Here is a 27,447-nt window from a genome sequence, read left to right on the forward strand (position 1 = left end):
AATAATAAACAAATGAAGAGTTTCGTTGCAAAATGAGATAACCACCGTTTTTTTAATTGTTCAAAAATTGCTCGTGTTTTGGTTGTGCATTCCAATTAATTTCAATTCAACTGCAGTTGGTTTGTTTTGATTTAAACCTTCATAACTTAAAAAATACAGCTTAGGGTTAGGGTTAGCTAAGTAGCACCATAAAACAAAATAATAACATGATAACATAATAATAAACATGTTTTGACAAAAATGTTAAAAAATGGATTTATCTCGTTTTGCAACGAAACTCTTCAAATTTATAGTGTAGAAGCCAATCCGACTGATGCTATAAGGACCCTAGCTTTGTTTCTCCTCTGTTACACAATACACAGATATTTTGAGAAAAATGTCAAATTTCATTCCAAAAACTATGATGTTTGATGAATGATTATAATTTAATTCAGCAAAAACAGACTGAAAAACAGAGCAATGTCTCTAATCATTTCCCTTTGAATTTAACAAGAATTCACAAATGAGACATTTGTAATTCTAGCTCTTATAGAAATATAAAACACTAGACATTAACAACAGATTCCAGACATTGGGGTCACTTTCCCTATTGTTTTCCATCCTGCTAGTCATGACTTCCACATCAGGATATATTCACTGCGTCAAAGATCTGTAACAATCACCCCTGCCTGCCAGAAACGACTTTAAAACATTTGCATTTCATTTCAATGCATCAGTTCCTATTAGTTTTAGGATATGAATAACAAACAACGATATTGATTCAACAAACTGCGCTTTTATTGAATTTTAGGATTTCTAAAGTAATCATCTAACAAAGCTGTGGCAAATACACAATAAAGTGATAGTGACCACCCACGATTAAAACATAGCCGAATGCTAACTCCATATTTGGTCCAAAAAGTCACCCTGAATACTAAATTGTGGGATTAAAGGTAAAAGCAAGCAAAAACTTAAATACAAAGCAACACTGTTAGTATCATATAAAAATAAAACACGGATCAGACGGAAGTCTTAATAAGAAGTGGCACAGTTTAAATCCTGTTTAAAAATACACCAAACAAGACTTGCAGCAAAAACTGCACCCTCAAAAAAAGCATTCGGGCTGAACCACATTAATAAAACCTCAAAAGAACATTTTAAAGGTCACATATGTTTTGCCCCCTAAACACACCCACCACCAAACAACTGAGATTAGTGATGTAAAACAGCAGCGAAGACAACATAAACAAAAATATCTACTAAATAGCAACATTTACAATCATATTTACTAGAGGAAAGCGACAACAGCTCAGTAGAGTATAATAACCAGTCGTGATAAGTCCGCCACACAACAATCTGGAAAATCATGGAATGTCACCTGTATGTCCAGATATTCCCAATGATCCCATTCACCCGACCAACACATTCTCCTCTCTCCAACACAAAAACGCGAAAATCCAGCAACATAGAGAGATAAAAAGAGGGAGAGAAAAAAAAGAAACAGAGAGATATGGAGGAAGGGAAAGCTATGGTTGAGGGTCGCCCTCCCAGTGCAGGATATCCGGCTAAACTTCAGCGCCGTCTCTTCCTGTTTTCTGTGAGACTTGGTCATTACTAGATGACACCAGCGAGGGAGGGGGTGCACATAAAAGTTTGTGTTCTTTACTATTTTAGCCGTTTTTGATAAAGTGCATCATGTGTGTGCTATGCAATTGCAAGAGTTAATGTGGTTTCACTACACATATCGAACCCGTAATGATTACACATAGTGGAAGACATCTAAGCAACAGTGGGAGGAAAAGTTTCATAAACAATTCAGATAAGGACAGAGCGAGAGAGAGAGAGAGGAAAATGTGTGTGGGGAGGAGAGACAGCAATATAGCAAGACATTTTAGTGCAGTTGTTATACTTTTCAGATTAATTTTAACCCCTTTAGACCTTGCGTCCACTGGAATGGACATCACATGTTTTGTGGTTCAAACCAATAAAAATGCTGATCAACCAATCAAAATAAGGCACACTGATTAAACACCTGAAAAATCAGGATGGAAGGAGTTAAAATACATTTAAGCATTCTCCACTATTTCAGGGATGATGTTGTAAACTACACAAAGACACTTTAGCCTTTTAAAATAACCAGCAGCATTTCTGCAATCTAGGCACTTTTCTGTTATGATGAATGATAAAACTGTAGTACTTAGGTAATGCACTGCAGTACATTTACAACTACATTTAAGTATACTTTTAATCTGCTGTAGTGTAACTGAAGTACTGCTGCAGCTCAAAGCAGTCGTATTGCCTTTCCCATAATTGCACACATTTAGTAAGAGTATAAAGTATCCAGGGGAAATCGAGGGGCAACCCTTAGATCGCTCTAATGAAGCCAAGACAGAAATGACTTGAACTGCAATTCATGGGCTGGCCGCTAGAGGCTGGCTCCAAAAGGGAGTCAATTTCCATAGACCCCCCATGTTAAAACTGTTTAACTATACAGTAGAAAATAATGGCTGTTTCTCAATTCCAAGAACGCAAAGAACGGACTTGCGTTCTCGTGGAGATCGGTCTTGCCAGGCTACCTCGGAAGAACGAACTCAGAAGGTCGCGAGAACACAGAACGCACTTGTAAGAATTGAGATGTGTTCGATCTTCCTGTTGGTCACCTGACATCCGCCATTGTTTTGCCGCAATGACTTCTGGGGCGTAACGCAATTTCAGCGCGCAAGTCTGCACTCAATACATCCTCGATATCAAGAACACATCTGGGTATTTTCATTTGTCCTCTGTACTTGCATTCTTGAGAATTTGAATTGAACTACGACGGTTAATGATGACGTAGAGCAAGAACACAAGATCGAAGAACGCATATTAAGAAACAGCCAATGGATGTTGCTCAATTCCAAGAACGCAAAGAACAGACTTGCGTTCTCGTGGAGATCGGTCTTGCCAGGCTACCTCGAAAGAACGAACTCAGAAGGTCGCGACAACACAGAACGCACTTGTAAGAATTTAGATGTGTTCAATCTTCCTGTTGGTCACCTGATATCCGCCATTGTTTTGCCGCAATGACTTCTGGGGCGTAACGTAATTTCAGCACGCAAGTCTGCACTCGATGCATCCTTGATATCAAGAACACATCTGGGTATTTTCATGCATCCTCTGTACTTGCGTTCTTGAGAATTGGAATTGAACTTCGACGGTTAATGAGCACGTAGAGCAAGAACACGAGGACGCAAGATCGCTGAAGAACGCATATTAAGAAACAGCCAATGGATGTTGCTCAATTCCAAGAACGCAAAGAACAGACTTGAGTTCTCGTGGAGATCGGTCTTGCCAGGCTACCTCGGAAGAACAAACTCAGAAGGTCGCGACAACACAGAACGCACTTGAAAGAATTGAGATGTGTTCGATCTTCCTGTTGGTCACCTGATATTCGCCATTGTTTTGCCGCAATGACTTATGGGGCGTAACGTGATTTCAGCACGCGAGTCTGCACTCGATACATCCTCGATATCAAGAACACATCCGGGTATTTTCATTCGTCCTCTGTACTTGCGTTCTTGAGAATTTGAATTGAACTTCAATGGTTAATGATGACGTAGAGCAAAAACACAAGATCGCTGAAGAACGCATATTAAGAAACAGCCAATGGATTTTGCTCAATTCCAAGAACGCAAAGAACAGACTCGCAACAACACAGAACGCACTTGTGAGAATTGAGATGTGTTCGATCTTCCTGTTGGTCACTTGACATCCGCCATTGTTTTGCCGCAATGACTGCTGGGGCGTAACGCAATTTCAGCGTGCAAGTCTGCACTCGATGCATCCTTGATATCAAGAACACATCTGGGTATTTTCATGCGTCCTCTGTACTTGCGTTCTTGAGAATTTAATTGAACTTCGATGGTTAATGATGACGTAGAGCAAGAACACAAGATCGCTGAAGAACGCATATTAAGAAACAGCCAATGGATGTTGCTCAATTCCAAGAACGCAAAGAACAGACTCGCAACAACACAGAACGCACTTGTAAGAATTTAGATGTGTTCAATCTTCCTGTTGTTCACTTGACATCCGCCATTGTTTTGCCGCAATGACTTCTGGGGCGTAACGCAATTTCAGCGTGCAAGTCTGCACTCGATGCATCCTCGATGTCAAGAACACATCCGGGTATTTTCATGGGTTCTCTGTACTTGCGTTCTTGAGAATTGAAATTGAACTTCGATGGTTAATGATGACGTAAAGCGAGAACACAAGATCGCTGAAGAACGCATATTAAGAAACAACCAATGGATGTTGCTCAATTCCAATAACGCAAAGAACAGACTTGCGTTCTCGTGGAGATCGGTCTTGCCAGGCTACCTTGGAAGAACGAACTCAGAAGGTCGCGACAACACAGAACGCACTTGTGAGAATTAAGATGTGTTCGATCTTCCTGTTGTTCACTTGACATCCGCCATTGTTTTGCCGGAATGACTTCTGGGGCGTAACGCAATTTTAGCGCGCAAGTCTGCACTCGATGCATCCTTGATATCAAGAACACATCTGGGTTTTTTCATGCGTCCTCTGTACTTGCGTTCTTGAGAATTGGAATTGAACTTCAATGGTTAATGATGACGTAGAGCAAAAACACAAGATCGCTGAAGAACGCATATTAAGAAACAGCCAATGGATGTTGCTCAATTCCAAGAACGCAAAGAACAGACTCGCGACAACACAGAACGCACTTGTGAGAATTTAGATGTGTTCAATCTTCCTGTTGGTCACTTGACATCCGCCATTGTTTTGCCGCAACTACTTTTGGGGCGTAACGCGATTTCAGCGCGCAATCTGCACTCAATGCATCCTCGATATCAAGAACACATCCGGGTATTTTCATGTGTCCTCTGTACTTGCGTTCTTGAGAATTGGAATTGAACTTCGACGGTTAATGATGACGTAGAGCAAGAACACAAGGACGCAAGATCGCTAAAGAACGCATTTGAGAAACAGACAATAGGTTTACAGCCTGGTATAAAAGGTGTTTTTGGTCTATATAGCTAATATTGCCCTTTCATGACAATTGTGAGGGGGGGGTGAATTTTTTTGTAACTCATCCGTTATTAAGGCTTAAAGTTCTGCATAATTAAAGGCGTGGCCACTTGAGTGACGGGTGAACTGCCACTGCTGTCACTTGAGTCGAGCTAAGCGAGCGTGGTTTCAGAAACCAGCCACCTCAGCTTCACCCACGTCCTGCCTCTTTACCCATTTTCGCTTATCCGCAAGTGATACGTGGTGACACACAGCCAAGATGCCGACGGCAGGCACCGCCTACTATTGGGTTCAAAAAGTTCCAAACACTACGTCCATATAGGCGTCTAACGGGTTTATGATAGAATTCAATGAAGGTAATTTGTATATGAACAAAGGTAATTTATTTCCCTTTTACCAGATATAAATAAATTAACTACTTTAAAAGGACTCTGTTGTTTATGATTCTATGTGGAAGTCTACCAGAAGTTGCGTTTAGTCCAAAAAAGCCATTTGTTTATGTTGTTGCTGCTGAATCCAAGTACCAACTTGCCCTTGTCAGTTATGAATTTACTATAGTGCAAACTTTTCCAAACTGTGTGTCACTAAAAGAAATAAGAGGAGAAATATAATATGCACGACACGTATTGAACATTGATATTAGAAGACATGATTCTCTTTCTGACAGTGAAACCTAACTGTTATCTGATCTAAAAAAGACACACAAGGAGGAGTCTGACACTGAAGCTTAGTAATGCAAGAAAAGCAAAACACAGTTTTAGCACCTGATGCATAAACAGATAAACATGCACACGGTGACTTGACTATTACAGTAGAGTTTAGCCTGCATGAAAACACATGAGTCATTTGCAAACCAGAAACTGTGAAAAAAATTTCCGTCTCATTGGCATCAAAGTAGCTTTTTGTTACTTCAAACTACAATTCTGGTGCAAGGTACTGGTTTACAAAGTCCTGCGTGCATGCTCATCTAAACTTAGAAAAGAACTAACTTTAAAAGTAGCATTACTCAAACAATGGGTTGGCAGTTCTTAAAGAGAATCTATCCTCCGATTCACGGTTTTACATTTCCTTTGGTGTGTAAGTGTGTATTAGTACATGTTATCGATATGCAAAAAGTACATACTCCAAAGTATAAATGACGCGAGTTATTGTCTCCAACGTAAATCTCTTTTCTTGGACTACAACAAACTCACTAGTATACCATCACTACAATAATACTTCAAAAAAACTTCAGAGGGACTCAGTTGTGGCATCAATGCAAATCTGTGGTTACAGTGACACAGTCTGAGACTCAGTCTATAATCACTGCAAACTTTCAAAGATTTCATGCAAAAGGAGGTACTCAAAAGACTTCGAAACACGAGATACAAAAAGTGAGGTGGAGGAGAAGCACAAACAATGACAGAGAAGCACAAGCGAGCCAGAAAAGGAAGAGGCATATGTGAGGAAGTGACGTGGCGCGTTTCGCAAAGATATCAGACAAGGGGTTTGGGGGGGGGGGGGGTGTTGCACAAAGAAAACAAAAGTCAGTCCGCACAGGAACACGGTTTAACTCCTGAGAAAACACGGAAACAGAAAAATAGACTGCAATGAGAAAGATAAAGACACAAAGTTGCAAGCGTTGGGAATACACCATTAGGATAGCATTGCAGTAGCAACACAAAGGTCATGGGCTTGATCCCGAGGGAACACACATACTAAAAAAATAAATAGTATAAATGAATGGACAACAAGTCACAAATGTAAATACAACTACCGGTATGTCAATAAAGTACCACTTACAGCATAAAAAACATGAAGAATTGTAAACCCAATGACAGTGAAGAAAAACAATTTGAATTTTTAAGGAAGTGCAAATCAACAAGCAAAGTAACACATTTAATCGTGACAAGTATTACAACACTACATATCTAAAAACAGCCACTGTGCATGAAAACATGCAAATAGACCTTGCAAAACCCATTGCTCCCTCCAAGTTTCAGTATTTGAAATGTTAATGATTCATTTTAATTCAGAACATCTTTAACAAAACTTGTGCTTCAGTATTTGGTATAGGCCTACCCCGTGTTGTGTAGCCGTAGGTTCGGGGGAAGTGATGTCGTCGTTCTGCTCCATGAGGGATGTATTTCTTCCCTCTTCGTTAGCCATGTCACACCCTCTATCTCACTGCCTCTGCCCACCCGGGCGTGATAAATGATGCTAATAAAATCTCCCTCTAGAGCGAGGGTAAGTCCGCACCCCGCTGGGACCCTATTTATCAATCCCACTGCAGATCTCCGAGACGGCTTGCCCTTCCACAAATGAAAGGTGAAGAAACGGAAACGATGGAGGAGAACGAAGAAAGAAAGCAGAGCGAGAGATAAACGCTTCAAGTGAAAGTGTGACTATGCCCCACCCCTCAACTTCCTTACTTTCGACAGTAAATCAGACAATTGAAACTTTCAACAATGTGTATTTTGTGGCTCTGGTACATGTTGTTTAGTCTACATACTCCTAAGCAGACAAAATTAGCTACAGATAGAGACAGAAATAGAAAGAGAGTGAGAGAGATAGAGAACGAGGAAAGAAAGAAACAGACTGTATATAAATCGAGTGCTGAATGCTAAATTATCATTAGCAGATCAATAAGACTTAAATACTGTGGTCAACATCATCTAAATTTTACTTAGTGACTAAAACTATGTTCTCACTTTCATGTCTGTTGTGTGTGAATGAAAGCAGAACAGGGATTCACTAGGAAAGAATTCCCAGATGTATTTCCAATATTGCAAACTACAGGTTGTATTCTCATGCATCAACACCAGGGGGCGTTTGCTATGTGAATCCCACCGCTCAACAGTGTCTGTTTAATATCAATGTGCAGGAGGGTCCTTAGTTGATTTTCTTTTGGAAGAGTGTAGCTGCAAAAATAACAAACTTATAAAGACAGAACGCAGATGCGAACAGGTGACTTGTAAAAGGGTAGCTGAATAATGGAGATATAAAAAAGTGAGGGGAACCATCTTCTCTTTTCCACTCTGGTTCTCTTCAGATTTAATCCCAGATGCTTGTCTGGAATGAGGCTATATTAAGTCTACTTTAGAGAGTGCTTAAAAGTCAGTGTAATTAATGCCACAATGATGATGCCAACTATAAATAGCCTTAAAGTCTTTGTGTGGGTGTGTGTGGCTAGGAGGTCATTTAGGGAGTGTACGCCTCATCTCTGAGTCACAGTTGTTTAAAATCCCTAAACAAGCACCCATAACATGAATACCAAGGCTATTTAAAGTCACAATGAAATTGATATTAAACAAAAGTTTTGGGCAGTATTGAGTTTTTTTTTTTTTTATTGACTTATCTGTGAGCTTCATTATTTAAAAAATTTAATGTGCCCTCATAATCTTTAATCAAAAACCACCCCCCCCCCATCCTCGAAACTATCTCTCCTTACTTCCAGTATGGCAGGAAGATGGGGCACGGGAAAAGATCACAGCGATTATCAGAAAGCAACATGACACAACTTCCAATCATCCAGCCAATTCTCAATGGACAAATTCAAGTCCCGCCCTACATTCTTTCTTATTTTGAAAGCCATTACACTCAGATATACGTCACAACGGGTTTTTCCTATTTCACTTTCATTGTGACTTTAAATATATCTACATTATTTCATAATATTACTGTAAGTCACACTTTTTTCATAGTTGGCAGGTCCTCAAACTTATGGTCAGGTGTGACTTATACGTCAAAATTATTTCGTATGAATCAAGAGAATCCATTACCGTCTACAGCCGCGAGAGTCTGCTATATGCTGCTTCTGTATTTATGTAATTCAATGAATTCAGTGATGCGAAATGACTTCGGGACCTTTTTGAACTTGATTTGGCTTGTGGTGTTAATTTAGCCTATTCAGACTCCCAGGTGTGTTCTGTATGCTATTGTCTCACAAAGTTTCGTGATATAGTCACGTGAATTTTTTATCCTTTTTTGTGATATTATCACGAACTTCCGTGTTTTTTCGTGATTGTATAACGAATTCCTGTTTTCGTGTGATAATCACGCATTGGTTGCTCAACTGCTTTTTCCTATTTTTAAACCATTGTCGATTCAGTTTAGAGTTAGATTTGGTGCTTGCATTAGAATGTCACTTTATGTATTGGTTTATACTATTTTTTCGAATTTATTTTTTATATGCCTGGCCGCCTGGCGTTAGGGTTAGAGTTGGGTACACTGTAAAAAATACTTTGCTGCCTTAAGTCATGTCAACAGAGATGAGTTGTCACAACTTATAAAATATAGTTGAGAAAAGTCAACTTAATTTTATAAGTTATAACAACTCACCTGTAGTAATAACAACTCGTCTCTAGTCAAGATAAATAATAGTAAGTTGAAATGACTTGTAAATCCAAGTTGATTCAACAAAAAATTTTAAGTTTTTTTACAGTGTATAGGGATGTAATTTTATGTAAATCTAACCCTAAACCGAAGCAACAATGGTAAGAAAATAGGACAAAACAGTTGAGTAACCAATACATGATAATTACACGAAAACAGGAATTCGTTATACAATCACGAAAAAACACGGAAATTCGTTATAATATCACAAAATCAAAAATTTACGTGACTATAGAAGGTTTCAGCAGTAACAACAAAAACAAGCGGCTGTCGCGGTCCCGCACGTAACTTCTGGTAAACTCCGCTAAGAATAAATAACAACAAAGTTCTTTAAACATAGTTTATTTATATAACACGCAAAAAAACAACACATTTGTTCAAGAGATCAGTTTAGCAACTAGTCAGACCATTAAAAAACAAAACCGGAATCATGTGCGTCCGATGAAGCGGTCTATATAATGAAATTTCGTGAGACTGGGCTGTGTGTATCGTGCAATTAACTGTTTATGTTTCTTTAAAATGTACGAACACTTATTCAGGCTGCTGTTCTGTGCTATTGTCTAGTTGAATAACTTGCCTTTCCAGATTAAATGTCTGTTCTTCTGCTTGGATTTTGTAAAATAAATTTCTAAATAAACGCGACATATAGTCCAGTGCGACTTATAGTCCAGTGCGACTTATAGTCCAGTGCGACTTATATATATGTTTTTTCCTCTTCAAAGCGCATTTTTGACTGATGCGATCTATACTCTGGAACGACTTATAGTCTGGAAAATATGGTAATACATATACACTGTATCTAAAGACTATTTTATAGCTTTTGAAACTTGACGTTATATATTTACTGTTAGATTTATGAATTTGACTGACATTTTTATCCGAAACTATACAGTGCATTCAATCTATATTTCAATCTATAGTTAGGAAGACTTAAATGTGTCAGACATGAACAGTTATTATGACAATGTAGGGCATGCATGAAACTATAAGGCATAAACTCTTTAAGATGGCACTTGAAGAAGGTCTACCAGACAACCCAGATGTTATTCAACCCGAACTATAACGGATCACTTCTCAGTCTCAGGTCACGATTAAACACACACACATACACAAACAGAGGGAGCTCTATTCAGCCGCTGTGGCTCGTGGGAATGCCAGCAATTCTGAGCTCCGTCAAACCCCTAGGGCTAAATGACTGTTCTTCCTTCTGTCTTTCTTCTGATTCCCGGGCCAGTCATAAGCTCGCCCTGGATGCATCGGCCCTTATTTCATCTTTGTTTGATCATTCAAAACATTTCCGTTTATGAATGAAGGACGGCTATGAACTTCAGAGAGGGAGAGAGAGAGAGAAATAAAGAAACAGTGTTCAAGACTGAGAAAGAGAGGACTGTGATGGAAGACAGCAAAGGGTGGCCAGTCGGGCGATGGCAGAAAAGAAGGAAATGGGTCACAATGGCTGGCTCGCTGACTAACCGGCTAATCACTGTTAGTTAATTAGTCAGTTCAATTAGTGAATTTTTATCTTCGTTTTGATATTTTTAGTGGCTGTTTTTGTAATTAATGTAGGGGAGAGCGGGGCACAACCTAACACTTTTTGGTTTTGGCTCAATGAAATCGTTAAAAAAATGTTGAGTTTGATTAATTTTATTTTTAGACAAGCAACACACACATCTCTGCTACAAATGACCATTTGAAGTTTGTTTCTATTACTTACTATTCTTGGACAATCACACCCAAGCGTGCCGCACAAGCCCTGAAAAGTGAAGCCAAAACTTCTCGATCACCCCCCAGTGACTGGTCCCAGTATAGGTCATAAACCCCGCCTCCTCATGTAATTCAATGGGACTTGAGACCAACAAAACAATTTAATTACACTTCAATTACCTTTTGTCCGAAGCTGGTTTCTATCATTTACTGTAGTTTTTATCACGCTGATGTAAATTCAAGAGCTTGTTTTTAAAATAAGTTTGTTAGTTATTTAATGCTATAAAAACGGTGGTGTCACATCATGATTGACAGCTGTGATATGCTCATTCTACGAGAGCGAGGGCGGGGCCTTGCTTTCGCGGCTTTACTTCCTGCTCACTAGTGCGCAGGACGGGTCCTGAAAACGCTGCTGTGCAGACTCAAGACCCAAGATGTCAGCGTCGTATCGGGACACTGGCGGCTTCACTTTTCATCAATGGAAGAGAGCGAACGGGCGTCGTCCATCTTTTTTTACAGTCTATGATCACACCAAATATGACAGAGGTGCAAACGTTATAACTTACCCCATAGGTGGGGTTCATTGTAACACTTGCTAAAAATTAAGTTTGCAGGCAAATATTTTAATACTATTTTGTCTTTATACTTGAAGTGAATATTGTTTATATATCTGTCTATAATAGATGGGTATTTACACTATTCATCTCTCATCTAACCATAGTTCAATTATAAATGGATACAAATGTCTAAATATGTAAAAAGCAGCACAATTATGACAAAAAAAAATTTTTTTTAAATGTGAGCCAGTCTGTTAAATCCACATTAAAGTGTCAAAATCAAATTCTGAGATAATGATTTTAGCCATTAATTTCATTATGATTTTAATCTTTAACTTGACCTTATTCAATCAATCATAAAGATATGAACAAAAATAAATAAATTGAACACAATTTTTGATAAGACAGGCACATTTATTTTGTTGGCAGCCAGCAATCATTAGTTTGTAGCCTATTTAAAAAAACGGCAAGAATTACGCTAACGTTAGCTGTTTTTATATTGTTCGTGCTGAGGGGTTAGTTGTAACACAGCGTTACAACTAACCCCGCTGGGTGAAAATATTTTAGTCAACAAGACACTGATTAATATGATATAACATTTTGGTATCTTACACACCCAACTCACCCAAACAAAAAAAAAACATATGATAATATTTACTTACATGACACCAAAACACTCGTTCATCAATAACTCTATGGAAAAGCATTATACCTTTCCATAAATTTGCGGCAGACCGTCTTTGCAGCGTTAAAACAATACCGGAAAAACAAATCGTTCAACCCTGTGCAATAACGTAAATTGTCAGTGTTACATCTAACCCCACGTTAGTTTGTGCCCCGCGCACCCTTACAGTTACCTAACTGTCAGTTACCTACATGTTTGGGAATTAAATTCATCCCATATCACTACAGCCAATCACATTTACAATTTCGTTGTCTTGCAGTTTTTTGTATTCTGCTACAAGAGTTTAGTTTTTGAGCCGTTGAATCAGGTTAAAATAATCCAACCTAAAAATATCATGTCAACAACCCTATAATAATATGATTGTTAGCTATGTATATGTCTGTGAATGTTTCTTATTTAAAAGCCCCCAACTAAATGCATGTTTGGTAACCAAACATCTTTGAAAAGATGCGGCTATGCACATCCCAAAAGGAAACCTCTGAAAAAAGTTTTTTTTTTACTAAAACTAAGAGCCCGTCCACACGGAGACACATTTAGGTGTATACATACAAATTTTGTATCGTAGCACAGTTTCGTCCAGACAGAGCTGACATTTTTTTAAACCGGGTCCAAGAGTGGATAAATCTGAAACCGACACCTTTGCATGTTGGTGTGTACAGCCAATTCATACATTTTAGCGCTTTTCACACACAGATTACGGAAAATACACCGAAATTCCTTCAGGTTTGCTTATCATTTGCTTTTTTCTTTGGAGAAACCACACATGTGCATTGATTTTCTGATTATGAACTTGCGCATAATGCGTGCTGCCTTTATATTATGCTGGCAAATGATCTCAGTTTCAGCATGTATAGTGAGGAGCTTCCTGACCTCATTGCCTTATTCCAGTTTGTAAACATTTCTCATTGTGAATATTGATCTGTATTTAAAAGCCCTGTGTCAAAAAGCTGAACGATAACTTGTTACGATGACACACACGTTCTCACTACTACACGCCCCTTAAGGCTTTGTTCTGCCTTTTGTTCACACATGACAAATTTCTTGAGACAACGGCATGTTTACGAAGAGATGGATTAAAAAAAGATTGCATAGGGAAAGCTCTGGCTTCATGGGGATGTGGCTTGAATGTGGCCATGATATCCATGAACACTGGAATATAGGAAGGAAGTCGGCGGGAAGCTTGTGGTTGCCTTCTTCGCTACATATACACACAAACACACACGGACACATCTGCAGCATTCTTGAAATTCTCATGTAGTGTGCGTCAGCGTTTAGTGTCAGGTTGATGAATGGACATGGACGCCCACCAACACACGACGGTATCTAGATAAACATACTTATATGGAGATTTTGGAGCAAAATTATACACTGATGGCACAGACACAGCTTGACTGATTCTTGACAATTCATCAAATCCTACTGCAACAAGCTCAGTGGAAAAATACATCTAAGATAGCAGACAATGCGAAAATTATGGCTATAGAATCACATTTTGCTTATTACTACAAAGGTTCTCTTTTACTCTGTTAGCTTGCAAACTGAATGTGTTTGTGTGTCTGGTGTGAAGTGCTTTGATGTGGTTTGTGGATTTGTTGGTAGGTTCATTGATGGTTACAGAGGTTGTGTGTCTGTGTGTTAGGACTGGGCAGTATAGTGAGTTATAAGACAATACCGTATATATAGGTATGGTCTAATATGACCCTTCTACTTTGCAACAGAAGCTCTGCCAGAAATGTACACAAGGTCAGACATAAGCTTTTCAACCAGCTCGTCTGTTTATTTTCATAAAGGGGTGAGGAAACATGTCTTTGAACTTTATTTTCATCATAAACTGTTTTAACTCTTTCCCCGCCATTGACAATGAAGATAACGCTTCCAATGACGAGTATTTCCGGCAATCTGTAATACCGCTATTATCCTATTATCACCAGGTGGCGCAGGCGCGCTTCCGCAACTTATAAAACCCGGAAGTATCGCCCTAGAGCAAACAGCTGTATGTCCGTGTATGTTTTGAGGATAGTTCTGAATTTGATCTCTATCAAAAGTCCTTTACAAAAATGCATTTATCTCAGCTTTTTGCTCAAAATTTGGTGTTTTTGAAGAAACCTACTAATATTTGAGAGGTGAAACAAAGAGAACTAATGAAGGTAGGATGAAAGGGTTTTTTTTTGTTTGAAAGCAGAGGGTCTTTCTTTGATTTAATATATTGTATGTTTATATATTTAAAGAAGAACATTTTCTGGAAGGCATTAAACTTTTGTGAAAAATGTAAAAAAAAATGCTGGTGCTGATCTGGGCTACATCATAATTGCACTTATTTTGGTCAAAATCTCGATTATTTAACACAATTACTCTGTGATTTTGAAATAACTGAGTACACATGCATTTATTTAAAGGTGCAGTGTGTAAATTTTAGCGGCATCTAGTGGTAAGTTGTGAATTACAACCAATGGCTCAGTCCACTACTCACCCCTCACTTTTGAAACACATAAAGAAGCTACAGAAGCCGCCACCAAACAAACACGTCATCGTCTGAGACAACTTAGTAAAAAAGTTTGTCCAGGAAGAGCTTCTGTAGAAACATGGCGGCCCAAAATGGCGAACTTCCATGTAAGGGGACCCTCAGTGTATGTAGATAAAAATTTCTCATTCACATAATGGTTCATTATGAAAGGTCTTTTTACACCCCTGATAATACAGTTTTGTATATTATTTTGCATTTTTGTCAAGATATCCCTCTAAAAACTACACACTGCACCTTTAACCTTTTTATTAAGTTAGTGTTGCAATAGGCTACACATGTCAAAGCAGTGGTGCCTTCAGAAGTGCCTTACAAACACATCGGTCCAGCAGCGTGCAAATTATTTTTTAAATATGCTCATTTTCCAGCTCCCCTAGAGCCAAACATTTGATTTTTACCATTTTGGAATCCATTCAGCCGATCTCTGGGTCTGGGGCTAGCGCATTTAGCATAGCTTAGCACAATCCATTGAATCTGATTGGACCATTTAGCATCACGCTCAAAAATGACAAAAGAGTTTCGATATTTTTCCTATTTAAAACTTGACTCTTCTGTAGTTACATCGTGTACTAGGAGCGAAGGAAAATTAAAAGTTGCAATTTTCTAGGCAGATATGACAATCGCAACTTTTTAAATTTTCTGTCAGTCTTAGTACACGATGTAACTACAGAAGAGTCAAGTTTTAAATAGAGTCCCTTTAATATTTTAATTGCACAATAACTTTTAATTATCTTGTTTTTGTAATTGTTTGAATCAAAAAATTTAAATCAAAAACGATTAATTACACAGCACTATCTTACATAATCTTTGACTTGCATGTAAACATTTATTCCACTTCTTACAAAATAGCGAGATATTAATCGTAGGTCGTCATTCATCCCAAAATGACCAAGAAATTAATTTTGGTCAATATCACCCAGCCCTAGTGTGTTTGTGTGTGTTGAGTTCTTGAGGAGGTCATTGTGTGTTTCACCATGAGTTTCGTATTCATTATGGGTTGAGATGAATGGTGTGTGTGTGTGTGTGTGTGAGTGCACACTAAGTTTAGATGAATAGTTTCATTGTAGCATCACCAGAAGAAAGCTTTCCTAAATCTCTATTGTGCTCACTCAAAATCCGACCGATGTGAGCTATCATTGTGCTGCAGTGAATTACACTCTAGATTAAATACTCTGCATTTGACTTATTTTAAATAACTACATAGTAACTTATTGAACAGGTTTTCTATTATGGTGGATTCAGTAGAAAGTGGCCTTGGAGAGGATTTGATTTTGCAAAAGAAACCTGAGGGACTAAAAAATAATTTAGTGTCCAAGAAGTGATTGTGGGAATAAGGGCATTCTAACTACAATGAGTCTCCTGTAGTGCATGTAATAGGGGTTATACAAGAAGATCACCCTAAGGTCAAAGCGTAAGAGGTGGCCCAGTTCTTCTATCCTACTACTATTAATGAAATGCATACAAGCTTGTGAATTTTTTTGAAGTCTTAAAGTAGTAATTAAAGATAATTGTTGTTTATCAATACAAATGTATTTGTATAAGATAATACAAACAGTTTGTTTAAAAAAGCGACAAATGGCATTTAAAAAAATCTTCATTTTATGCAAAATCAGTTATCTGCTGTGTTATTTTATCATCTTTCCTCCCTTTTTTTCCAAACCACGACAAACGCCAGTCCTCCTTCTTTGCAGAATGCAATAAATCTGCTTAACCAATCACAGCGCACCATTCCACGCATTGTAGTGGTGGTGCTTTGAATACACACAGAATCCTAGTTTTCCTCATCTACTTTGTACTTCGTGATCAACAAACAATCAAAAACAAAATAATACTCGGGCGAAGGAAAAATGCGGACTGTTGCTTGTTCTCACACGACAGCATGAAGCTTCTGTCATGCTAACACAATGACCCAAGGGGACCTTATGAAAAACTTTACATTATTTTTCTTGAAGTCAACGAAAATCGAGCAGGAATAAAACATTTTACAGCTGATTGCTGTCAAAAAAGTTCAACGACATCCCAAAGATGACAGCAACAATGACAATGTTCTTAATATGACAAAGTAAGTGTTTTGATTAATGCCATTAATGTTTATTTTTTAATCAGTGTACCACTAGTCAACTACATGAATATAACATGGCAAAGATGAATGCACATTTATATATTGATTCAGTAGATTTATTGCATTTTGGAAAAAAAACTTGGATTTATTGCAATTTGCGGAAAAAAAAATCAGTTTTATAATAAATCTTTGAAAATCAAATTTTTTTATGTTATTATAACCTTAAGATGCTATGTGAACGTTTGTAAAGGAAAATAGTTTTTTTCATCACTTTCTTGGTATAGAAAACACACACAAGTCATACACTCTTTGAACGGATGTGTTAAAACAATATAAACACTAAATGCGTTGTCCCACAATAATCTCTGTGTTATTATAGCAACAACACTTTTTTTAGTTTAAAGGAATATTCAATTTTCTTAAAAGAAAAATCCAGATAATTTACTCACCACCATGTCATCCAAAATGTTGATGTCTTTCTTTGTTCAAGAAGAAATTATGTTTTTTTTTTTGAGGAAAACATTGCAGGATTTTTCTACTTTTAATGGACTTTAATAGAGCCCAACATTTAATACTTAACTCAACACATAACAGTCTTTTTCAACGGAGTCCCAAAGGACCATAAACGATCCCAAACGAGGATAAGAGTCTTATCTAGCGAAACGATTGTCATTTTTGACAAGAAAAATAAAAAATATGCACTTTTAAACCACAACTTGTCGTCTAGACTTGTCGGGTGTTTGTACAGAAACTGTCATGTAAGACAGAGGTAGTGATAAACGTGATGTGCAAATATATATTTGTGATGGTCAATTTAATTTTGTGGCGGACTGAGAAATAAATGAATGTATGGGGATGTATAGCATTCCAACGACGCTCTCACTTGTATGATGTCACAGCAGTACGCCTATAATCCCTCTCACTCCGAAGTATTACTTAACTCGATGGAAAAGCTAACCAAGCCAAAGAGCGGTGAGCTGACCCAACCTAAACCGTGGGGTACTATGCAATCGAAAAGCACCAATAGTGTGTAAAAATGACACAGGATGTGTCCGAAAAATGTGTAAAAATGAACACATCCTCCTTTCTAAAAGTGTACACACCTAAAATACAATATTTACATGGCTTCTGACAGCAATAAAATACTCTCAAGGTACAAAGGTTGTCACTGGCACGGTACCCTTTAAAAGTTCCTAATATGTACCATTTATGGACATATATATGCGTTTGGTACCAATATGTACATTCGAGGTATTAATATGCACTGTATAGGTACAAAAGTACAGCTTTTATACCTTTTTTCTAAGACTGTAGAAGCTAAGATGTTACTAGAAAAATGTTGCTGAATCATACTGGCATAAAGGGAATGTAAGGTGATTTATCCTGTATGAAGGTGAGGTAAATCCTGTGTCACAAGGGAATACACTTACACGAGCCATTTGACTCAGCTTGGTTAACAAGCCTCACATTACAGACATGTGATGTGTGCGGGGGTTGCTTGCGAACAGGACATATTTCTGTCCCTTTGACGTTTTTATTTGCATGTGAACGACAAAGATTGCAGGTTACTGTGTAACTTGTAGCTTCATTTACGATAATTTCCATCTCTTTGTGATAAAGTACCTAAACAAGAACAAAGACTCTTTGTGGATTTGTTCCTTTTACAGTCAGTAAGGTTTTCCTTAGCAAACAAAAACATCTGAATAATAATATATATAAAAATATCACCAAATTATGATCGACTTTCACTTCAAACAACTCAAAACACTCAATTTACTAAATTCTTTTAAAACTTACCTACGTTAAATATCATAACATCTATACTTTCACTTAGTTAAAAAGCTTTGCTCCTGGCCTACCACCCTCCTGCGAGACGGTGTCCTCTGACATCACTAACTAACTGTGGTTACCATGACAGCAGTTGTCATGGATACGCGTGTGTACACACCTGTCTGTAACCACACCCCGTACAGGTTTCTGCCCTTTATATGCGAAACTGAATTGATCATATCAAGTGCATGCATGTCTGATAAACGTCTAAAAATATCCAGGATTAAGCAGGAACAAAAAAGCCGTGCCTGAAACGCATTGTGTGCGTGATGTATTTGCATAAAGTACAGCGACATCAAATCGATAAAAGCTTCCTTGTGCAAATGATCTGATCCTGATGGAGAACAGGATCAGAGCAGGCTTGCGTTGTTATTTAACTTATATGTATCTATCATTATCCCTGCTGCTTAATCTGTATGTGTTTGGATAAAAAAAATAAAGTGATTATGCTGTTGTTTGTCATTTAATTTCAAAGGTTATCTTACATTGCATGAATGATAGGATTGTGGAAGTAATTGCTAACGGGATCAGAGCTGTTTTTACACAGACTCACACACTTATAATTACAGACTTTATATGTAATTGGACCCACCCAGCGTCAGGGGATTGGGTTGAGACGCACTGACCTATAGTTTCCCTTTTCTGCACAAATACAGTATATGCATACACACACACAGACATATGCACGTGGTTAGGTACACAAACACAGGAAGGCGTGCACATCCTTCTTTCTGAAGTGACAGACGAAAAAACATGTGGGCGCTGCTCTTGCTGTTCTGTCATATAATATACACTTAAACATATTCAAAACAGTTTCTTCTTTATCAACTTTTATGGCCCTAACTTACAAATCTCCTTTCTTCTTTTTCAGAAACGTAAAGAGGCAAAGTACTTTTTATATATGGCGCCTAGTAATGCGATGGCACCCACCTAAATGTATTTGTTTTATTAAATAAAACATTGTCGTACACACTCCACTGTGAACAGTTTAATCTGTTAACCAACAGAGGCGCGGCTGCATCTAAAAGATATTTTAGCTTGTAATATAAGCAAATATTTACACAAACTGTGTTACAGTAAGTATATAGCCCCTGTAAAGTGTCTGTAAGTATCTGTAAAAAAATATTCAAGAATGACAGAAACAACCACTTTTCACACAAATGTAGATTTTTGTAATAATTGTATTATTGTCATTATTTACAGCTAACAGTTATTTATCTCACTAAGCTAAAACAGATTTAAACATAACACACCAAGTAATTATTATAATCACATCCGCAAGTCCATTTAGTCAGCTAATGTCTGGACACTAAGTAAGGAGCGGTTTCCCGTACAGGGTTTAGATTAATCCAGGACTAGGCCTTAGTCAATTAGTTTTAACAAACAAATCTTAAAAAAAAACAATACTGGTGTGCATCTTGAGACAATAGTCCCTTTCACACATGCAGCCTTTACTGGTAATTTACTGGTAAATTGCAGTTAACAGATCATGTGTGAACAGAACCTTTCCGGTAAATCAGTGCTCCCAATTTACCAGTAAGACAGGTTGTAAGATTACCATTAATTTACCGGTAAGCGCTATGTGTGAACGAAAATTATAGGAATACCGGCATTTAGAACGGACGACGTCAGACCGCGCTGACAGCTTCAGACCAATCATAATGTTTTAATACAGATGACGCGTTTACCCCCGCAGTGTTTACTGACGTTTCCACACACATGCTGCTTGAAAGTTGAGCACACCTGAAGTTTATGTCCACATTTCTTCACCAAAGTTATTTAAAACAGCTTACCGCCGAATTGCCGACGTCCTTAGCACGCCCTCTGTGAAGCCTAAAGTGCAAACAGTCCTGTTGTTAAAAACGCATTTTCGGTTTGACGTCGTCTCATTCAATGTTGTTTGGTCATGAGCAACTTCGCGACTGTTTACCACAGACGTGAAAACAACAAATACGGACCGTGGTTATGAACGACGTGGATTGTTTACAAATACAACACTGAGCTCGCCGCGTGATACAGGTACTTCCGCTTTCTCAACGAATTTACCGGTATTTTGATACTGATGTGTGAATGATGTCTTACTGGTAAAATAACGGAACGCCACTGCGTGTGTGAACAGCACATTTTTGTATTTACTGGTAAATTCATTCTGGTAAATTCATGGTAATTTACCAGAATTACTGTGTGAAAGAGGCTATTGTCACTGATATATGTTAAGATATGTCTGTACAAGTTGTTTTTAAATTAAGAAACCTCAAACATGCATTTTAATCTGGGACTAGGATAAGCCCTGTCTAGGAAACCGCCCCTATTTGTATCTGGCAATAACTATGCTGGCTTAGATGATTAAAAAAATTGGTATTCGCTTATGTAAAACTTCCTTAATTTACCAACAGTTCTTGCTACGACATGAAGACAAACACTAGGACCTCAAATGCTGACCAGACAGGCCACTGTTGTGCTGAGCTGACCTCATAATGCAAAACTAACACTAAAGATCTTTGCTCACCGTTTTTGGGAATTTGCATATTTTTGGTATACATCACGCATACAAACCTTGCACACTGTATCCGATGCATAGTAATTTATCCGTTTTGGAAAAAATTGCTAAGCAATGCAAAATAAAGTCTTTGTATCTTTAGCACTATTTACTATGAATAGCAACAAGCTATTGTTTAGCTGACTTGAGCAAGGCACCTTTCTGAGTTGCTTCCAGGGCACAGCAGTGATAGCTGTCCACTGCTCTTTGTGTGTATTTGCATGCGTGAACTACTCACCGGAATGGGTTAAATGCAGGGGTCACATTTTGAGTACGAGTTACCATACCTGACAATCACATTCTACCTGTCTCTTTATATTCTGTCTTTTTGTATTCCGCACTTTGTTTGTCCTATTTTGTGCTGCGAGACGATGTGGATCAACTTGTCAGACACTATTCTTGATTTTGCCGTTCGCTTGTACAATGGCTTTGATGTCAAAACACATCATGCAAAAAACACAGAAAACTAAACCTGATACACATTTTTTTATGATGGACGAATGGGTAAACGTGACCGACGACACTATGGCTGCCTCCGAAAACTCTAAATTGCTGCCTTCTGAGGCAGCTTTCCAAGGCAGGAAGGCATCAAGGCATGTCCGAATTCATTGTTAGGTTTACTTCCTGTCTCCTGAGATACCTATGTGTAAGCGTACAATAAGAATGTGATTGGTCGAGCCCGGTTGAGTTCGAAAAAATAAAATGGCGGCCAAGGACGCGACTGGACCACCAATTTAGTGTAAATAAAGGTAGATGTTCACTTTTTACACCTTTTAATTGCATTTGTAGCGAGAAATTAGTATTGTAGTTTTCAAATATGTGATTAGTTATCACAAAGGCGCTCTCTGTTTATATTTCAAACACGCTGCCTTTGAAGTGCGTCCGAAAGTCTTTCTCTGAGCTGCCTTCATGCCTCCGAAGTCATTTCCTCATGAGGCAGCAAGGCAACGAGTCACTGCCTTGAGTTTTCGGACGCAGCGAAGGTCATATTTATTTTTTAACATGGGAAAATTTAGAAGTATATTGGACCCAATGTGCACAGAATTTTAGTTTGCAGTTAAATAACATTTTATCTATAGGCTATGTAAGCAATTGCGGTACATTCACACGGGGCATCAGCGTTAACGCTTGATGGAGGGCGTGTCTGAAGTGTGGACCTGATGCGATCATCATAGTGACAACAGCTAATCACAGTGAACTGCAACACATGGTCGTCTGTTCTCCAGTCTTGCATAAAAGTAATTGGCTAGCGTCTGCACTAGGTTATTTGCATAAGGCGATCTGATTGGCTGCCACCCACGTTGGCGCTTGAAAAGTTGAGAAATATTCAACTTCTGCCGCGTCACCCATTCCAATAAATGACGTTAACGCTGACGACCCTTGTCGCTGTGTGTCGCTCGTCTCTTTCAAAAGAGGTGTTTTTTAAATCTGGTTGTCATAAACAAATGAGTACCATCCACTACAGTAACTGACGAGAGACAGATGACGTGAACTCCACTGCTTCATTCTAATTGGTAGTCGCTCCCGAAAGTCTCTCATAATTTGCATAAAGTTAAACATTTCTCAACTTTGTCACAATCGCTGTTGCTCGTGTTGCCAGAAGTCGCCAAGCTTCCATTAAAATGAACAGGGTTCCCACACCTTAGTTAACTTCAAATTCAAGGACCTGTCAAGGACTTTCCAGATCCAATACCCTCAAATTCAAGGACTAAATGTGGGGACACATTTTAAGTGAGAGCAAGGTTACATCGAGTTACCTTTAAAGATACATTGTTACAATTCCCTTTCGAGGGAACTCGCACTGCGTCACTGCGGTGACACTTTGGGGACGCCTCCAGGGGTAAGTGCGTCTGAATGTGTATATCAATTGAAACCAATGGTGAGGCTTAACAACAAAGACAGGGTGACGCGGGAGTCAGAAAGTATATCGTTATCTAAAACATTGCCAAAGAAGGCATACAGGGACGCAGGAAGTATGGCAAAGGAGACGCAGTGTCTCATTCCCTTCTCAGGAAACAACAGTTACATACGTAACCCGAGGCGGTTTAAAGGCGGAGTCCACGATGTTTGAAAAACGCTTTTGAAAAGGAGACGGGCCGACTACCAAAACACACTTATAGCCAATCAGCAGTAAGGAGCGTGTCTACTAACCGACATCCTTGCCGGGTTGCGTATGTGTGGGGCGGGTCTATCAACCGAAGGTCCAGATTCTATTGGGGTAGGGGCGTGTTTGTTTAGGTGATTTCAAATATCAACATTGGCTTTCAAACATCGTGGACTCCGCCTTTAATGTGTCAAACACAATTATGCAAAAAATCATTTTGGTAAGAATCAACATTTGCATACAGAAGATATAAGCATTTAAAGCTAACAGTTTATCACATGTGCTTTAAAAGCACTTTCAATGACCTGTATCTATGTATGTATGTTCAAAAACTTCCCAGGGCCTTGATTGTTTTTCTCCAGATTCACAAACTTTCAAGGATTTCAAGGACCCATGGAAACCCTGTAAACATTTCTTAACTCTTTCATGGTCACTGTTGCTCATGTCACTGGAAGTCCCCAAGCTTCCATTGAAATCAATGAGATCGCATTGCTCTGCTACTGCTAGTCGCTGCTAGTCTGAATGCAGCTTTAGATACAAGAGGCTGTGTGCTGTATCGTGGAATAGTTCATGACTGAAGCACACTGTTAGTGGCGTTCACACCAGCTGTGGTGGAGTTGGCAAAACAATTGGAAGCTTAAAGGACAAGTTCGGTATTTTGCACTTGGGGCCCTGTTTTCAGATTGTTTATGATGGGGTGGAACGGTTTTGACTGAGGTTCGACATGTGCGGCTGCCCCGAGAATTTTTGGGTGTTTGTGTTTCGGCTCCTACCTTTACAATGCGTTTAATGGTGCACTGGAACAATCATTCCTAAAATGCATTAAACTTTCGTTTACAAAGACGTGAAACTTATCGAGTGGTCAGGGGTGTTCAATGATATGCTCACACAAAAATCGCGTTAAAAGATGCTTTCCAACAGCTGTTTTAGCATTCGTTGTTAACTTGTGGACCTATTTTTCCAAACGCCCCACACCCGTACATTCTTCCGCTTAGAGCTTGAATAATAGACACTCCAGCCCAGTTGGTGGCGCTAATCCGCCATTGCCAATTGCAAGAATAGAAACAAAGTTCCTGGCGAGGAGTAATACCGTACCTCACAGCACAACTAATACAAGTCAATGGAGTTGGCAAAAACTACGATAAAACCTGTTGGAATGCGTATTTTGCAGCGATTTTTGTGTGAGCATACCAGTGAACACCCCTGACCACTCGGTAAGTTTCACATCTTTGTAAACGAAAGTTTAATGCATTTTAGGAATGATTGTTCCAGTGCACCATTAAACCCATTCTAAAGGTAGGAGCTGAAACACAAACACCCAAAAATTCTCGGGGCAGCCGCATATGTCGAAATTTCAGTCAAAACCGTTCTATTTCATCATAAACAATCTGAAAACAGGGCTTTAAGTGTAAAATACCGAACTTGTCCTTTAAACACATTCGCGCGTGAAAACTAGAAATTCTAGTCATTTAAGACATTCACGCGGAAATTTGCGTCATAGGAGGGGCTTCTGCCTTCCGCGCGTTCCGTGTCATTCGCACCACGCCATTCGCGTGTACCACGCTGCAGGATGCCTATTCGCGTCTTTGCATTGACTTAACATGTAAATCACTCGCGCTTGCCACCTCTTCCACGTCTGGTGTGAATGCCACATTAGGCACAACACGAATTATCCATCCGCTGGAAAAAATTGTCCCCAACCGACTGTGAACAGCAACAGAAGATTTTACATATGTTTGTTGTTCTGTAATGGGAACTTTCCGTATGGGACTGTTTTAGTACAGAGAGATAAGTGGGAACACTGTATGTGATGATGTCAGTTCCTGAGTAAAGTTATCTTGTGTTTCATGCACGCGCCTGGCTGGTTATTGTATACAAGCTAACGTAACATTTACGTTGCTAAGGGTGGTTGCTAAGGGTGCCGCGCAGTGATACACATAATCGTTGGGTGCAGCGGTCATAGCTGTGCTTTATTGTAAATAAAGCTATTGACCAATCAGAATCAGGACTGGAATAACCGTTTTATAAATCAGTATTATATATCAGCCAACCTACTATAGTTATCGCTACTGACATCGGTCACTGAAAACCCCATGTCAGATGACCTCTGTTGACATTTCAAAATAAAATGAATGACACAATTTCCTAAATGACAAAAAATATTTCAGAGGCTACTGAAATTTCAGTGATGGGCTTTTGTGTGGGAAACAAAAGAGGGGAAAAATCCCCCAAAATTTTAAGTGTTCTCCCAAAGCAATCTGATCACCAAACAAAATGCACTGAATGATCACTGAATCCAAAATTAAGCTTTGAAATCTAAGAGAACCAGGGGATTGAGTATATGAACTAAACAGTATGATGAAGGCAGATAGAGAGGGGGAATTTTGGGGTGGGGGGTGTAGAGGGAAAAGCAAAGCAGCTGGCATTTCTGCTTTAAACAAAGAGGATGGGGGAGAGAGAGAAAGAGAGAGAGGGATAGAGAACGAGATTACAGCCGCTACTACACCCTGCAGATCAGTTTACAACACCCTAACTGTTGCAGCTCTCAGACAAAGAGCAACAGGGCAGTGTGGATGGGAGGATGTGTCTTCGGTGCAGTATGCTGGCTTTCAAATCATTAAATATTCATTACTTTAGGATGCATTAACAGGGTGGTTCCAAATAAATGATTTCACAAGGCGCAACTAATTGAAATTACTTATTTCTGGAGTATTAAATGAGGACACTTTGGTTTTTAATTGCACTTTGAGGAGAATACAACATTCATTTAGCACACCGGAAAAAACTAAGTTTGATATTGTAATGTTTCATTCGTCCCAAATGGCAGAATGAGTAAATTAACCACAACTGATGACTCATTCAAGACGAGAGATCAAGAGGATCGCCTACTATTTACAAAGTAAATGAGCACTTTACACCAAGATCAATGTATGGAGGACAAGCCTAAAGTATTGCAATAATGGCAATGTGGTTTTAGTAATGGGATAGTTATGCAAGCAAAGCTGTACTAATGCCGAGCTTTAGAGCACTGGATAATGAGCAGGACTCATAATGGCAACTGATGTCACGACCAATGAAGTCACAACAGGGAGGAGCCGGAACGGCACAAGGCTACGGCAACACATGGGCAGAGTTTGCCTTTATGAGGTCATGAGAAAATGCAGCTGTTTTACACTTGGGGAAAAGACGGGGAGGGAGGCGATCAAGTTTCCGAACCACTCGGAGTATTAAAACAGCTGTCGATTAGCTTTCAGACAGAAATACACCAGCATTCTTTTTGTAGAGATCGATGTGCTACATACCTATGAGCCGATGGAAATAAGAAGGGCCTAGACAGCCAACACAAATGGGAGCATGCTTTACATCAGTATCAAGGGATATTTATGGTAACCACCAAAGATAAACACCAGTTACTCTGATCCAGGGCTTAAACAATGACATAAACCTTGCCCAGGAGGATAAGGCAAACATGATAGCAAAGCTGTACAAGCATATGCTGAGGGTCAGTAAACAGGCTGAGGGTGTGGTGGTGAAGCAGGACATGAAGCTATTGGAGAATACGATCTGTGGAAACACAATGAAGGCCATTATGTTCGAGCCCCAGTGCCCTCCTGATCCCCACCAAAACTGCACAATCAGCCAAATGTACTACAGCCAATCAGATTTCATCTAGAGGTTTTCTAGCCAATAGAAATACAGACGTACTGTATTTCTTGGCATTTCATTATTCATACAAAAGATGCTTTTTTAAGAATATCCGCTGGCTGCTTTTTTTCATGTTACGAAAATAAATGACTTCGGCTGTTAAAACTTAAAAATTACAATGAAGGATTCATTTAATATTATTTTTTTTTAATAAAGCTTGACAACCTCGGTTCTCATTCGCTTTCATTATATAGTAATAAATCCTCTGTAATGTTCCACACTGTAAGGAAAAGGTACAAAAGCTGTCACTGGGACGTTACTCTAAAAAGGACACTAACCTAGGTGTTTTCAGCAATATAAAAATAGTCTCTGGTATCCCCAGAATGTGTCTGTAAAGTTTCAGCTCAAAATACACCACA

At 38.8% G+C, this 27,447-nt stretch overlaps 1 protein-coding gene across 3 annotated transcripts in view; it reads right to left on the bottom strand.

Annotated features, from left to right (window-relative positions):
- Nucleotides 1-27,447, bottom strand: part of pkn1a (protein kinase N1a) — a 60,930-nt gene that overhangs the window by 26,171 nt on the left and 7,312 nt on the right. The window contains exon 1 of one of the 3 annotated variants that reach the window (XM_055204688.2): nt 7,069-7,389. The exons of 1 other annotated variant lie outside the window; for it this stretch is intronic. In XM_055204688.2, the coding sequence (XP_055060663.2) occupies nt 7,069-7,155 (87 nt within the window). In that variant the 5' untranslated portion in view covers nt 7,156-7,389. Of the gene's footprint in view, nt 1-1,357; nt 1,607-7,068; nt 7,390-27,447 lie in introns of those variants that run through there. One more of the 3 variants, XM_055204686.2, reaches the window with a different exon arrangement.

Source organism: Misgurnus anguillicaudatus, chromosome 3 (assembly GCF_027580225.2).
Source record: "Misgurnus anguillicaudatus chromosome 3, ASM2758022v2, whole genome shotgun sequence".
Taxonomy (NCBI): Eukaryota; Metazoa; Chordata; class Actinopteri; order Cypriniformes; family Cobitidae; genus Misgurnus; species Misgurnus anguillicaudatus.